Source organism: Emys orbicularis, chromosome 8, assembly GCF_028017835.1.
Source record: "Emys orbicularis isolate rEmyOrb1 chromosome 8, rEmyOrb1.hap1, whole genome shotgun sequence".
NCBI classification, from domain to species: Eukaryota; Metazoa; Chordata; order Testudines; family Emydidae; genus Emys; species Emys orbicularis.
Genome location: NC_088690.1, coordinates 10,588,752 through 10,601,355, shown reverse-complemented (window position 1 = coordinate 10,601,355; position 12,604 = coordinate 10,588,752). Strand labels below are relative to the sequence as shown.

General features: G+C 39.2%; 1 protein-coding gene across 2 annotated transcripts in view; it reads right to left on the bottom strand.

The window, feature by feature from the left end:
• OSBPL9 (oxysterol binding protein like 9) overlaps nucleotides 1-12,604 on the bottom strand; it is a 126,140-nt gene that overhangs the window by 13,911 nt on the left and 99,625 nt on the right. The window contains exons 9-11 of one of the 2 annotated variants that reach the window (XM_065408795.1): nucleotides 9,899-9,937; nucleotides 3,210-3,303; nucleotides 2,316-2,420 (exon numbers count right to left, since the gene is read on the bottom strand). In XM_065408795.1, the coding sequence (XP_065264867.1) occupies nucleotides 2,316-2,420; nucleotides 3,210-3,303; nucleotides 9,899-9,937 (238 nt within the window). The remainder of the gene's footprint in view (nucleotides 1-2,315; nucleotides 2,421-3,209; nucleotides 3,304-9,898; nucleotides 9,938-12,604) is intronic. The other variant, XM_065408796.1, reaches the window with a different exon arrangement.

Here is a 12,604-nt window from a genome sequence, read left to right as displayed (position 1 = left end):
ACAGGGTCATAATTCAAAATGATCTGGACAAATTGGAGAAATGGTCTGAGTTAAACAGGATGAAGTTTAACAAAGACAAATGCAAAGTGCTCCACTTAGGAAGAAAAAATCAGTTTCACACATACAGAATGGGAAGAGACTGTCTAGGAAGGAGTACGGCAGAAAGGGATCTAGGGGTTATAGTGGACCACAAGCTAAATATGAGTCAACAGTGTGATGCTGTTGCAAAAAAAGCAAACATGATTCTGGGATGTATTAACAGGTGTGTTGTGAGCAAGACACGAGAAGTCATTCTTCCGCTCTACTCTGCTCTGGTTAGGCCTCAGCTGGAGTATTGTGTCCAGTTCTGGGCACCGCATTTCAAGAAAGATGTGGAGAAATTGGAAAGGGTCCAGAGAAGAGCAACAAGAATGATTAAAGGTCTTGAGAACATGACCTATGAAGGAAGGCTGAAAGAATTGGGTTTGTTTAGTTTGGAAAAGAGAAGACTGAGAGGGGACATGATAGCAGTTTTCAGGTATCTAAAAGGGTGTCATAAGGAGGAGGGAGCAAACTTGTTCACCTTAGCCTCTGAGGATAGAACAAGAAGCAATGGGCTTAAACTGCAGCAAGGGAGGTCTAGGTTGGACATTAGGAAAAAGTTCATAACTGTCAGGGTGGTTAAACACTGGAATAAATTGCCTAGGGAGGTTGTGGAATCTCCATCTCTGGAGATATTTAAGAGTAGGTTAGATAAATGTCAATCAGGGATGGTCTAGACAGTATTTGGTCCTGCCATGCGGGCAGGGGACTGGACTTGATGACCTCTCGAGGTCCCTTCCAGTCCTAGAATCTATGAATCTATGAATGTCTTAAGTCTCAGTCTAGTAATTCAGAGTTGATATGTTTTGTACAGGAAGGAGTCAGACGCCCAATACAGAAGCAGTCCTAACCAAAAGGCAAGTTAGGTTCTGAGTGCAAAACAACTACATCACACTTCACTAATCTGAAGACCAGGCAAACAACAACAGTAGTAAATGAGACACTCCAAAGCTATGTTTGAGGCAAAATTATATCATTGTATTTGTAAAAAAAATACTATATATTTAAGATATAAACTAATGCTCACTGTTAAAGTTCTTTCAAATATTGTAGTGCTGGGCCATTAGTACTGTAATGGTTATGAAAATAGAGAAAATATGAATTCTAAAGTTCTGTTTAATAAAGAATTAAAAATTGTAAAGGACAACTTAAATAGTTACAACTCCAGCATTTTGATAATTATGAATGTTAAATTTTAGCAGCTAGAAAGCTACAATGCTCAAGAAAAACCTTGTACATTTCAAAAAATATTAATTTGATTTAGATATCTTTCATATCATTAACACTTTAATTTTGCAAATTTATATTTTATATACATTATCTCAAAATAGTTTACAAGATTAAACAATTACACAGTTAATACCTTGCTATTATTTAAAAAGGTACAAGCCCTATTTGCTGTCCTCCGACATAAGAGGAGATGGAGGAGTCCGTGAGGCTTAAAGACAGAGGGGCTGTCTCTGATGGCTGAAACAGCAAAAATCTCATACCAACAGTAGCAAGAATGTGGAAGGGATAGAGATAAGCAAAGGAAGGGAGTATGTAGAGGTACGGTTCCTCAAATAGAGTGGAGCAAAATTGATTTTAAACACATCCTGAAATGAATGTTGATCTCATGGAGCAATTTAAAGCTGAAGGCGATTTGAACATAATCCTTTATATATGTGAAACGGTAGCCAGGGCAGTAGGATTACAGAAATGTTAAAATTTGGGGGTAGGAGGAAAGAGAACTTTAGAGGCCAGAGAAAAGGAAGGAAGGGAGATGAAAGCGTGGTTGAGGATTTCAGTAGACTCAAGGTAAGTGACAGCCAGGCAATCACTACAGAGATAGACAGATCTGCATGTGCAGGAGATATGGGATGCGAGTTCATTATAAAGTATGGTATTAGGAGCAAATATAGTCTATGGTCATGTGCTGAATGGGCTTCTCTTGCTTAAGTGACACACTTAAGATAAATTTAGTTTAAATAATCCTAGAAGTTTACTTGGGTAGGACTAGCACAGGTAATTTAAAAAAATTATGTCCAATTGAATATCAGCAGCATTAAAATGGTAGCTAAGGTGAAAGTTCAAGATAAGGGAAAATGTAGCTAGAAATGGCTTCTCTTTTATACTTACATTATACAATGTAACTTTCTATCTAAAGACGACATCAAATATAAATTCTACAAAATTCAGTTTACATTAAAAAAAAATAATACTTTAACATGAAAGATAGTCACACAGCACTATACCTGTACTATTTGGTGTTGGAATCTGATGGTTTCCTAGTGATGTTACTACAGGCCCAACTGCCAAGGACGAAGGTCGCTGCTCTGATTTCAACAACTGAGCAGGCTCTAGAAGGTATTTCAATATATAAAAAGAAAACAAACACATATAAGCAACAGATCCCTGCTTTGGTATGGAAGGAACCCCTTAGTAGTTTTACAATACCTTTGATAGCCATGATATAGACAATTGTTGCCATTCTTCAAAGAGAAATATATGATTATTTCCTTCTTTGCTATTCATCTTTGCTATTTATCAATCCGTGAAGCTGGTTAGAAAGTCTTACTCCCCCCAGCCAAAAAAAAAAACCCTTTATAATTTCTGGTTTATATATTTTCATATTATATTGTTCCTGCAATACAATGTATCCAAATAGGGGACATAGTAAGGGGACTGCCATAGGGAAAAGGAGTAAAGAAGAAAGGAATATACAGAAGGAAGTTAACTCTCTAATCGATAGCAAAGCGTTCCCTGCAAACTTTTAAAAAATTGAGATGTATAGTCTCTAAAGACCCTATTTTTTTTGGAACTGAAATGAACAAAGCCAAAGATAAAGATCAGTGAAAAAGACAATCAAAAATATTCATTTTTATTAAAGAGTCATAAAGTGCCATAAAAAGAACAGGAGTACTTAAAGTGCCATAGTTACATGGACTACATAACCCAGTTCACAAGCCTGAAGATGTATGCCGATGATAGAACCCATTAAAAAATAAGCCTTCATCCTTTTTGCAATTGTATACAGTTTTCATTCATTCATAGCAAATATGCTACAAAGAACAAGACAGTAGCTTAAACCAGCTAAATGTAAAAACCACATGAATATTTTTACTGAACCATCTGTCTGTGTACTGTACCTGGAGGTAAGACAGTCTGGGTGGGCATTGTAGTGATCACTGTAGGTTCCAAAGGACTAGGCTGATATACTGCATCAACAGGATTAATAGTACTCTGAAAAAAAAAAAAAATTAAAGCTTTTTTTTTTTTTTTTTAAATATATACACTAAAATGTGTTCCATGTATGAAGATGCCTGAATGCAAGACAGCGAAGTCCTGAGAGAGACTTGACATACAAATTAACAGTTGAAGACATGAATTATTTTGCAAGTGTTAATACTTTTTATAAAGAATACTTAAAATATACTAAACTCAACTTGATGTAAACCTGAATTCTCCTGTAAAGAAGTCTAGTTTCCCAGCTTTAGTTTCTACAATTCCCTGCAACTCCCATTAATGGCCATTGTGTGCACAGAGGAGGAAGTGAGCCTAATTTTTCAACAAGACCATCAGATATGTAAACTATCATTTAGAAAACAAAACATTGTCCAGACTGCACTAAGGAACTACATAAAACTGTAAAATCACCACCACATTATTGGGCATACCTTTGACAAAAAGCATTTTTCATGGATTTACAGTGTTCATCTCAACACAGGCACTCTGAACCCAACCCAACTTCCATTAAAGTCAATGGGAATCTATTAACTTCAGTAGATACTGGATCAGGTCCTAGCAGAACAAGCATCTTAGAAACATACAATGCAAGGGCCTTTGAGCCAAACAACTTGTATGATTGTTCCTCACTTCACTGTTCTAATATTTTGTTACATAATATACCTATAGCTCCCTGCCTCTTTACATGCAAATGTCTTGGACTGCTATATTTAGGCTTGGAAGGATTGGCTTTTTATTGGTAAATATCGGTAAACATCAATCTTACTGTACACACATAAACCAATGAAAAAATATTTCTATCGATAACTGAAATTTAGAGATAGAAAAAGAAAGAAAAATGCTGCTTGAGAACTTAAGAGTCAAAATCCAGTGATTTAAACTTTTGAATTAGGATGGTTACAAATGGACCAGTGAATAGTAAAAATAGGTTTATTTTCCGGATTTAAGGATATTTAGTTTGTGTATTTTGACATGTGATATTGACAATTTGTGTTTTAGTAGTTTAAAAAGCTTTACTTTTTGAATTTCATTGTCTACTGTCAAATATTTATCTGACAATTTCCTGCAACTGTAAACACTTTTTAATCTAATTAAATTTTCAAAGAATACTTAACTTTGATATCCTCAAAATTATAAAAAAATATATAAAATTGAATTCTGCCAAGTCTAGCTATATTCGTTTTTGTTATTAACTAGGTATGTAAAGGTAGATCCTGTCCCTACCTCAAATATTTTGCTATTTAAGGTCATGCAGATTTTATACCCAAGAACTCTGCATGGATGTGCTACAAAATCCTGATGCCAGACTGGGGCATAACTAAACAAGGACTAGGGATAGGTGCCAATATGAGATTTTATCCGTTGCTATTTTTCTTGCTTATATATGTTTTTCATCCTTCCTTATTCACCTTTATTAATTCTCTGTCTCTTTTAAAAATCTAAACTTACTTTCTCTCATTTATCTAAGTCCAGATTTACCTTTAACCCTGCTCTATTTTCAGACTATTTTCATGGCCCGTTGTGGTTGTTGTGTTTTGTTTTTACAAATGCCCTATTGAAAAAGATAGATGTTTAAAAAAATAAAACTACACCTCTACCCCGATATAATGCGACCTGATATAACACGGGTTCGCATACAACGTGGTAAAGCAGCGCTCCGGCAGATCAGCGCGTCAGCTCCCAGCCACAGCGCTCCGCTTCCCACCGCCGGTGAGTGTGGGGAGGTTGGGGAAAGGACGCCCCCCATACTCACCTTCAGCGGGAAGTGGAGCGCCGCGGCTGGGAGCTGGCAGAGTGGAGCAGGCTGGGGCAGCTCTGCTTCCGCTGTTGCCGGCGAGTGCGGGACCTTTCAGCAACCCCCCTGCCCCCCCCCAGCGACAAGGCTGGGGCAAGGAAAGCCGAGCGGGCTGGGGCCACGGTGCTCCACTTCCCACCGCAGGTGAGTACGGGGGGGCCATTTCCCAAACCTCCCCGCACTCACCGGCAGCGGTGGAAGCGGAGCAGCCCGGCCCCAGCCCGCTCCACTCCACCAGCTCCCAGCCGCAGCGCTCCGCTTCCCACCGCCACTGAGTACGGGGGGGGGGGGGGGGGTGTCCTTTCCCCAACTCACCGGCAGTGGGAAGCGGAGCGCCGCAGCTGGGAGCTGGCGGAGTGGAGCGGGCTGGGGCCAGGCTGCTTCGCTTCCCGCCCCTGCCGGTTACTGCCTGTCAGGGGTTGGGGGTGTGTGGATAGGGGTCGGGGCAGTCAGGGGACAGGGAGCAGGGGCGGTTGGGTAGGGGGTGGGGTCCTGGGAGTGATTAGGGACGGGGGTCTCTGGAAGGGGCGGTCAGGGGACAAGGAGCAGGGGGATCAAAGTAAGTTCAATATAACGCGGTCTCACCTATAGCGTGGTAAGATTTTTTTGGCTCCAGAGGACCGCGTTATATCAGGGTAAAGGTGTACTGCCTATGCTCATTACTTTACCCTATTACTTCACTCCCCTTTATGTTTAGGGACCTTCACGTTTTGATGCAGGCTAAATGTAGTAATAGCCTCCCCCTCTTCCCTTTTCCTTATCTAGTGGTAAAAGAGTTCAATGAGTATTAGTTATGTTAGGTGGCAGTGGACTACTGAAGATAGCATAGTTATTCATATTCAGTTATTTGCCTGGCTCAGATTGAAGCTGCTCTCCTCCTTCTAATGTTGAGAAATCTGCAGCTTCCTAAGGTTCTGAGAAATTGCTTCTCTACAGCTAGTGCTGATGTAACACAGGACCAGTTTATATGTGATAGTTAAGAATCCATTACTACTTTTGTTTAGACTCAGTTCCCTCTTTGCATTAGGGATACAAAACTATCATTCCTTGAACAGTTTTAAAAATTAATATAACAAGACCTTCTGGGTACGTTTACACTGCAGTTAGACACCCACAACTGGCCTGTGCCAGCTGACTCAGGCTTGTGGGGCTTGGGCTGCGGGTCTAATTAACTGCATATAGACATTCCAGCTCGGGCTGCAGCCTGAGGTCTGGGACCTTCCCACCTCGCAGGGTCCTAGAGCCTAGGCTCAAGCTCAAGACCAGATGTGTAAACATCTCCACGGCATAGACATACCCTCTGTGTACATAGGACTTCACTGGCAATGCATTTGGCTGTAATGTCAGAAAACAAAAAGCAAACATCTAGTTTTCAACATTTTTTTAATCTTTCCTCTTCCTCTCATTCAACTTACTTTCCAATTTCTATATGGAAATCAGTAGCATCAATAAAACATATTTCTCCCCTTTCAACAGGCTAAATCTAAATTCAAACCTCATGTTAGAACCTTTAAGAAGCTGTAGCACTAGGATAGAAAACTTAACCCAGTACCTTCAGTGTGTTTCCTAACTGTGAAAGAACTACTGAACATTACCAGTAGCAAATTTTTAAAGTGAATATTTTGACTGTCACAAAGGCTCCCCACCCCAAGTAGCAAATTAACTGTCTATTTCCAGGACTGCACACCTGTAAATTTTCATTAATTATTCTGCTCCCCCCAAGAAACCGTATCACAGAACTGAGTATTTGACAGCTCAGCAACAAACATGGCCCACTGGATTGGAATTTTTATATTAGAACACAAAATTTCCATATAGGCTGACAATTTGGGTCACATGCCAGCCCCATCTGTTTTTAAACAGGTAAGATATTAAAGCTCAGTAAATAAGGTTTGTAACAGAAAGCCTTAATCTGAGCAAAGAAATACTGTGCCACTATAACGCAAAAGTTGTTCTTAATAAAAGTCTTAGTGTTCATGAGACAATGCCTTATGTAGATATTGCTAAAAGACTTCCATAACTAGGCAGAAGATAGAAGCTTTCAAAATGAATGATAAAAAAGTGCACTGACAGTAGTTTGTGTTAGGTTTTGGTGGAATACCCATTACTGAAGCCATTTATGTGGGGTTAAATAGATTTTTGAAATTACATTAGGCTGAAAGTTCCTCTTCAACAGGTCACACCAGTTGCACATATGATTAAATGCAGAAGTATTATCAGTAATATATTTGTATATTATACACATATTTTAAAGAATCAGAAGTATTTTTACCACAGAATGTTCCAAACAGAAAACTGCATTCAGCCTATAACTAGGGATTTTTAACTTCTTAATTTGAGTTACTCATCCTGAATTTCTACTGTTTCACATAGTTGTTTAGAAGTCTGAGATCTTATGTTGGTCTCCATCAAAGATGATCAACATACAATTAAATTCCACCATGTGTGTTATTTCAGGCACACTTAAATCTACTCCTCTACCATGGTTACTGGCTGTCTGCAATATTGCTCTGCCCAGTGATCGCAGAGAGGAAAGCGTAGCAAAGCTCATGACAAAACTGCATGATATGCCACATCTGCCATTAATTAAATACTTGCTTAAGCAACTACATGGTCGTCGGCCCTCACATTGCCCGTAGTGGATAAGTTTACTGGGTGAGGGATTTACGGTAGAGGACACGTGGTGAGCTTCATGGTCCGCAGAGAAAGTGATGAATAAATTATCTTGTCTCAGACCCCACTCAATGTCAACCCGGGTTTGATTTACTGCGAAGGCAATGGAGCTTTCTGAACTGGTTTCGTACCAGACTTGGAATTTGTGCTACAGCATAATTTCGGTGGCATTTTAGAAACAATCCACTATGTCAATGTGGACAGCCACAAATCATGACACACGGCTATTACTACAACCTCAGTCTATAAACAAGTTGTTGATGCCTCTACACTATACCTATGTTGGGGATTTTAGCCAGTGGAAATGCTTACAGACCCACTGTCCACATCTCCAAACCCTCCCAAGTACTGCGGAGAGAGTGCCGCTATACGATATTGCTGCATGTCCTCTCTCCTCCATCCCACATAGCAGAACTGTTCTGCTACATTTAGAGCAATATCCCTCCCATGGAGATAGGAAAGATAATTTCCTATGTATATGTATATATTTAATGTTATGCCATATTTACAACAAGCATTAAACAAAGTCTGCATTTATACTCACTCCAAAGTTCAAATAGACACTTGTCCATGTAAGAAAAACATTATACAACTGACACCCTTTTAGCACCCTCAGATGCACAAAAAACTGAGTGGGCATAAAAGCTGGTCTACCCTCTCACCCCCAGAGAAGGTCTCTCCACATTGGAGAGGGAGCGTGAGCAAGCCTGCTTTGCTTTACACCGGACCTGTAGAGGGGAGCCTCAAGCTCCTGTGCAATCAATTCGGCACCTTTTGCTAGCACTAAATTCTCAAAGTTTAAAGGAAAAACTAATTTCACCTTCAAATCTAGATCTACATGATAAACATTTACTTTCACAATTAGAATAACCCATTTTGTTGGACTGCATCTGCTCTTTATTGTCATGAGATCAAGTTCCCAAAAAAGGTTCAAAGTTCTGATGAGCTCATATATAAACACATTTCCAGATCTCAAGCATGTTGACAAGGGCTGGTCTCTACAGTTTTTGAAAGCGCTACATTTAGAAGAAAAATATAAAACTGCATAAGTTCTACAGCTTGTGTTGATGTCTACTTGAGAGATTGCCTCTCCCCATGCCAAGTCATGCCATGGCAGATGGGGTGTTCTTTGTGAGGGTCCCTTGGCTCTGGAATTCACTTCCCACTTTGGCTTAAATAGCTTGAGTTTTTAAGCCTTCAGGACACACTACAATTTGATAAGGCTCTTGGGGATGGCTGAAGGGGGGGGCTCTAGGTGGAGTGGAATGATATATACTTTGCTACTTACTTATGACTGGTATGTTAAACTTTTCTTGTTGAATTATGCTGTTCAGCAATATTCCTATTGCTTAGAAGCATAACTTTTGTCATGATGTCTCAAGCTTGTGCACATAAATTTTTACATGTTGAACAGAAATACACATTTTATCAAGAGTAGAATCCATGGCAGGAACAGACTAAGGGATCAGAAATTACATTGTCGATTGTAACGAAAAGAACATCCAGTTTTTAGGAAATTAAGTTCTAGAGCAACCAGTCCTCTATCAATACAGATGTGATTCATACTCAAACAATGACAAACACAGAAAGAGGAAATAGAAGTCATGAAGGACTGAAAACAAAGATAAAGGAGAGAAGTTATATTAAAAATGAGATGGCTGAAGCAGACTTAATAACAGAATCTTTTTTTCATTTCTGTGTGTCAGATGCAAAATACCGTATCGAACACCACCCCACTTATAGCATGTGGGCAACAAAATGTACTCTATTTATAAAGTATGTCAGATTCAACATAATACGCTTATTTCTATCCCAACCATTTCCCCTTGCATCTAGTTCACATGCAGATTTTAATTTGTTTAAGTAAGTTAAAATAAACAAGGATACATTCACAATACGGTCACTTAAAAAGATAAGTAGAAAACCTGGAAAATATTTTTCCTAATGGTAATGATAGATGGCCAACTGCAGAAGCTAAAGTTTCAACAGATAAAAAAAGAAAAAAAAACAATTGAAGCAGTGAATAAGAGAAAGAAGGAAGTTTGTTGTAAATGAGTGGAAATTCAGGTCTCTGTTCACATGTTCTGCAGAAATAAAGGGAGATAACATTAGATTTAAACTTACTATAAGTCCATCTGCGTGCTTCTCCTCATTACTTTGGTCCTTAAGGAAAAATGTTAAAAATATTAACATATCAATCTTTTATAGTTAATCAGTTATGTATTGTGGCAACTATACATATTGTATGTTTCTCTTAGGGATGGTTCAACCTGTTTTTAAAAACCTGAAGTGACTTTTGAAATTAGGACTTAGAAGCGTTTGAAAATCTTAGCTATCACAAGTACAATACATCATAGTAGTTGCCAGCAGGCTTTTAGCATGGCTTCCCTTACTAGCGCAGGTGAAACTTTTTGCGTAAGTCTATAATATAAACATGAGTCTCAGGAAAAAAAAAAAAATCCTGTCCTCACAATCAGGGGAATCACACTAACAGCAGCCAAACAAACACCATTGTAGCTTGCAGTTCTGCTCCGTATGTGGGTAGGATTTACCAAAATTTCCTAGCAATAAGTACTGTAATATCAGCCAGCACAAACAGCTAAATTTAGTTTTAACTTTTTAATGTATTGTAAGTCATAGGTTTATTTAGTATAAACCTAAAGAGGCATTTGCAGAATATTTCCCCAAATTTCCAGTTGTCAGAGTTATGGACAACAAAAAGAGCTAAATTGGCAAACAAGGTCTGCTATAAATCATATAGAAAAATACAAGAAAAGGCAGCAGTTATATTTACACATTTAAAGAGCATTCAAATAGCTAAAGTGACAATATTGTACTTTTCATGAGCTATTTATAGATTAAGTAATAGGGTGCCTTGATTTCAATATCTGACATTTGGCAATCTCTTACATACTGTTTTTACATACTTAATGATGGGATATTAAGGGCCATGAGTTTCCATTGGGTTTTAATTTAAAAAGAAAAACAAACAAACAAAAAGAAAAAACAAACCTCACCCAGTTAATATGAGTCATTCCTTTGACACAAGAGATTGTTCAGTTTGCTGTTGCCATCTCTTAACATTATGTTTATAAGGAAGTAAAATACATAGGATAATCTACATCTCAATAAAACAGCATAGCCAATACCATTAAATGGAGGGGAAAAGATCCTATGAGGCTCGACAGAAGACATTTTGACCAAAAAAAAAAAAAGGGGGGGGGGGGAAATGCAGGGGGGGAAAAATAAAATGAAAAGGAGAGGCTACTCACCTTGTGCAATAACTGCAGTTCTTCGAGATGTGTGTCCCTGTCAGTGTTCCACTTTTGATGTGCATGTGCCCTTGATCGGAGATTTTTGATAGCAGTGCCCATTCTGTACGCACATGTGCCCTACACATCTTCATGCCCTGTTCTGAGGCTATATAGGGCTGGGTGGGCAAGCCACCTTCCGTTCCTTCTCTACCGCAAAGTCCATAGAGGCAGCTCCAAAGCACGGGAGGAGGGCGGGTAGTGGAGAACCCACAGGGATACATCTCTCTAAGAATTCCAGTTACTGGGCAAGGTGAGTAACCTCTCCTCCTTCAAATAGTGTCCTTGTGGGTGGCTCCACTTTAGGTGATTCCCTAGCAGTAATACTTTAAGGAGGTGGGAGTTTTGGAACAGAGTCAATTATTGAAGAAATAAATGCAATGCCTACTGCCACGTCTGATCTTGCAGTGTGAATTAGGGCACAGCAGTCAGAAAAAGTGTGCACAGAGTACCATGTTACAACCCTGCAGGTTTCAGCAACAGTAACATCTGAGCAGAGCTACTGAAATAGACTGTGATCTAGTAGTGTGCAGTCAATCTTAAGGGAGGTGTAACCTCAGTGAAACCGTAACAGGCAATAATACATACAGAGATCCGTTTAGGAAGTCTCTGAGTAGAGACAGGTGCTCCCTTGTACCTAACTACAATAGAAACAAGGAGTCTAGGGGTCTTAGTGAATGGCCAAGTCCAGTCCCAGTAAAAGCTAACACCCTCTTAACATCTAGTCTATGAAAAGCAGACTCTTGTGTAGACTGATGCGGCTTAGGAAAAAACCTGGAAGGTGAATAGTTTGTTTGATATGATTCAGAGGACATCTTAGGTAAGAACTTTGGATGAGGTCATAAAGATACCTTCTTGGATAACAAAGTAAAGAGAGGATCTGCCACTACAGCCCTCATCTCTCCAACCCTTCAAGTAGAAGTGATAGTCACCAAGAAGGCTGTCTTCATAGATATATGCAAGTTGAGCAGGAACTCAGGGCCGTTCGCCCATGCAGCCCTATATAGCCTTGGTACAGGGCACAAGGATATGTAGGGCGCATGTTGGGGCAGAACAGGCACTGCTACCAAAAAATCTGCAATCAAAGGCACAGGGGCACATGCATACCTGAAGTGAAGCACCCACACTGACACTACTCGAAGAAAAAGTCTAACTACTGAGTCTAAAAAAAAGTGTCTAGCTACTGAGAGCTGGTATGCTTAGTTTAATAAAAGCATAATATTTGCTTTCCTCATACGAGTGTAGTTATATTATATATCATTGCTAGAACACAAGATATGTAGATCCATTACACATGTGCAAGACCAAAGTGGGGCAATTTCAGTTGTTATTTATACAGAGGGCTCTTCAATCTAACAGAGAAAGGTATAACACGATCAAGTGGCTGGAAGTTGAAGCTAGACAAATTCAGATTAAAAATAAAGGGTAAATATATATATATTTTTTTTATTTTTTTTTTGAGGGTAAGAGTAATTAACCACTGGAACAATTTACAGGGGGTCATGGTGGATTCTCCATC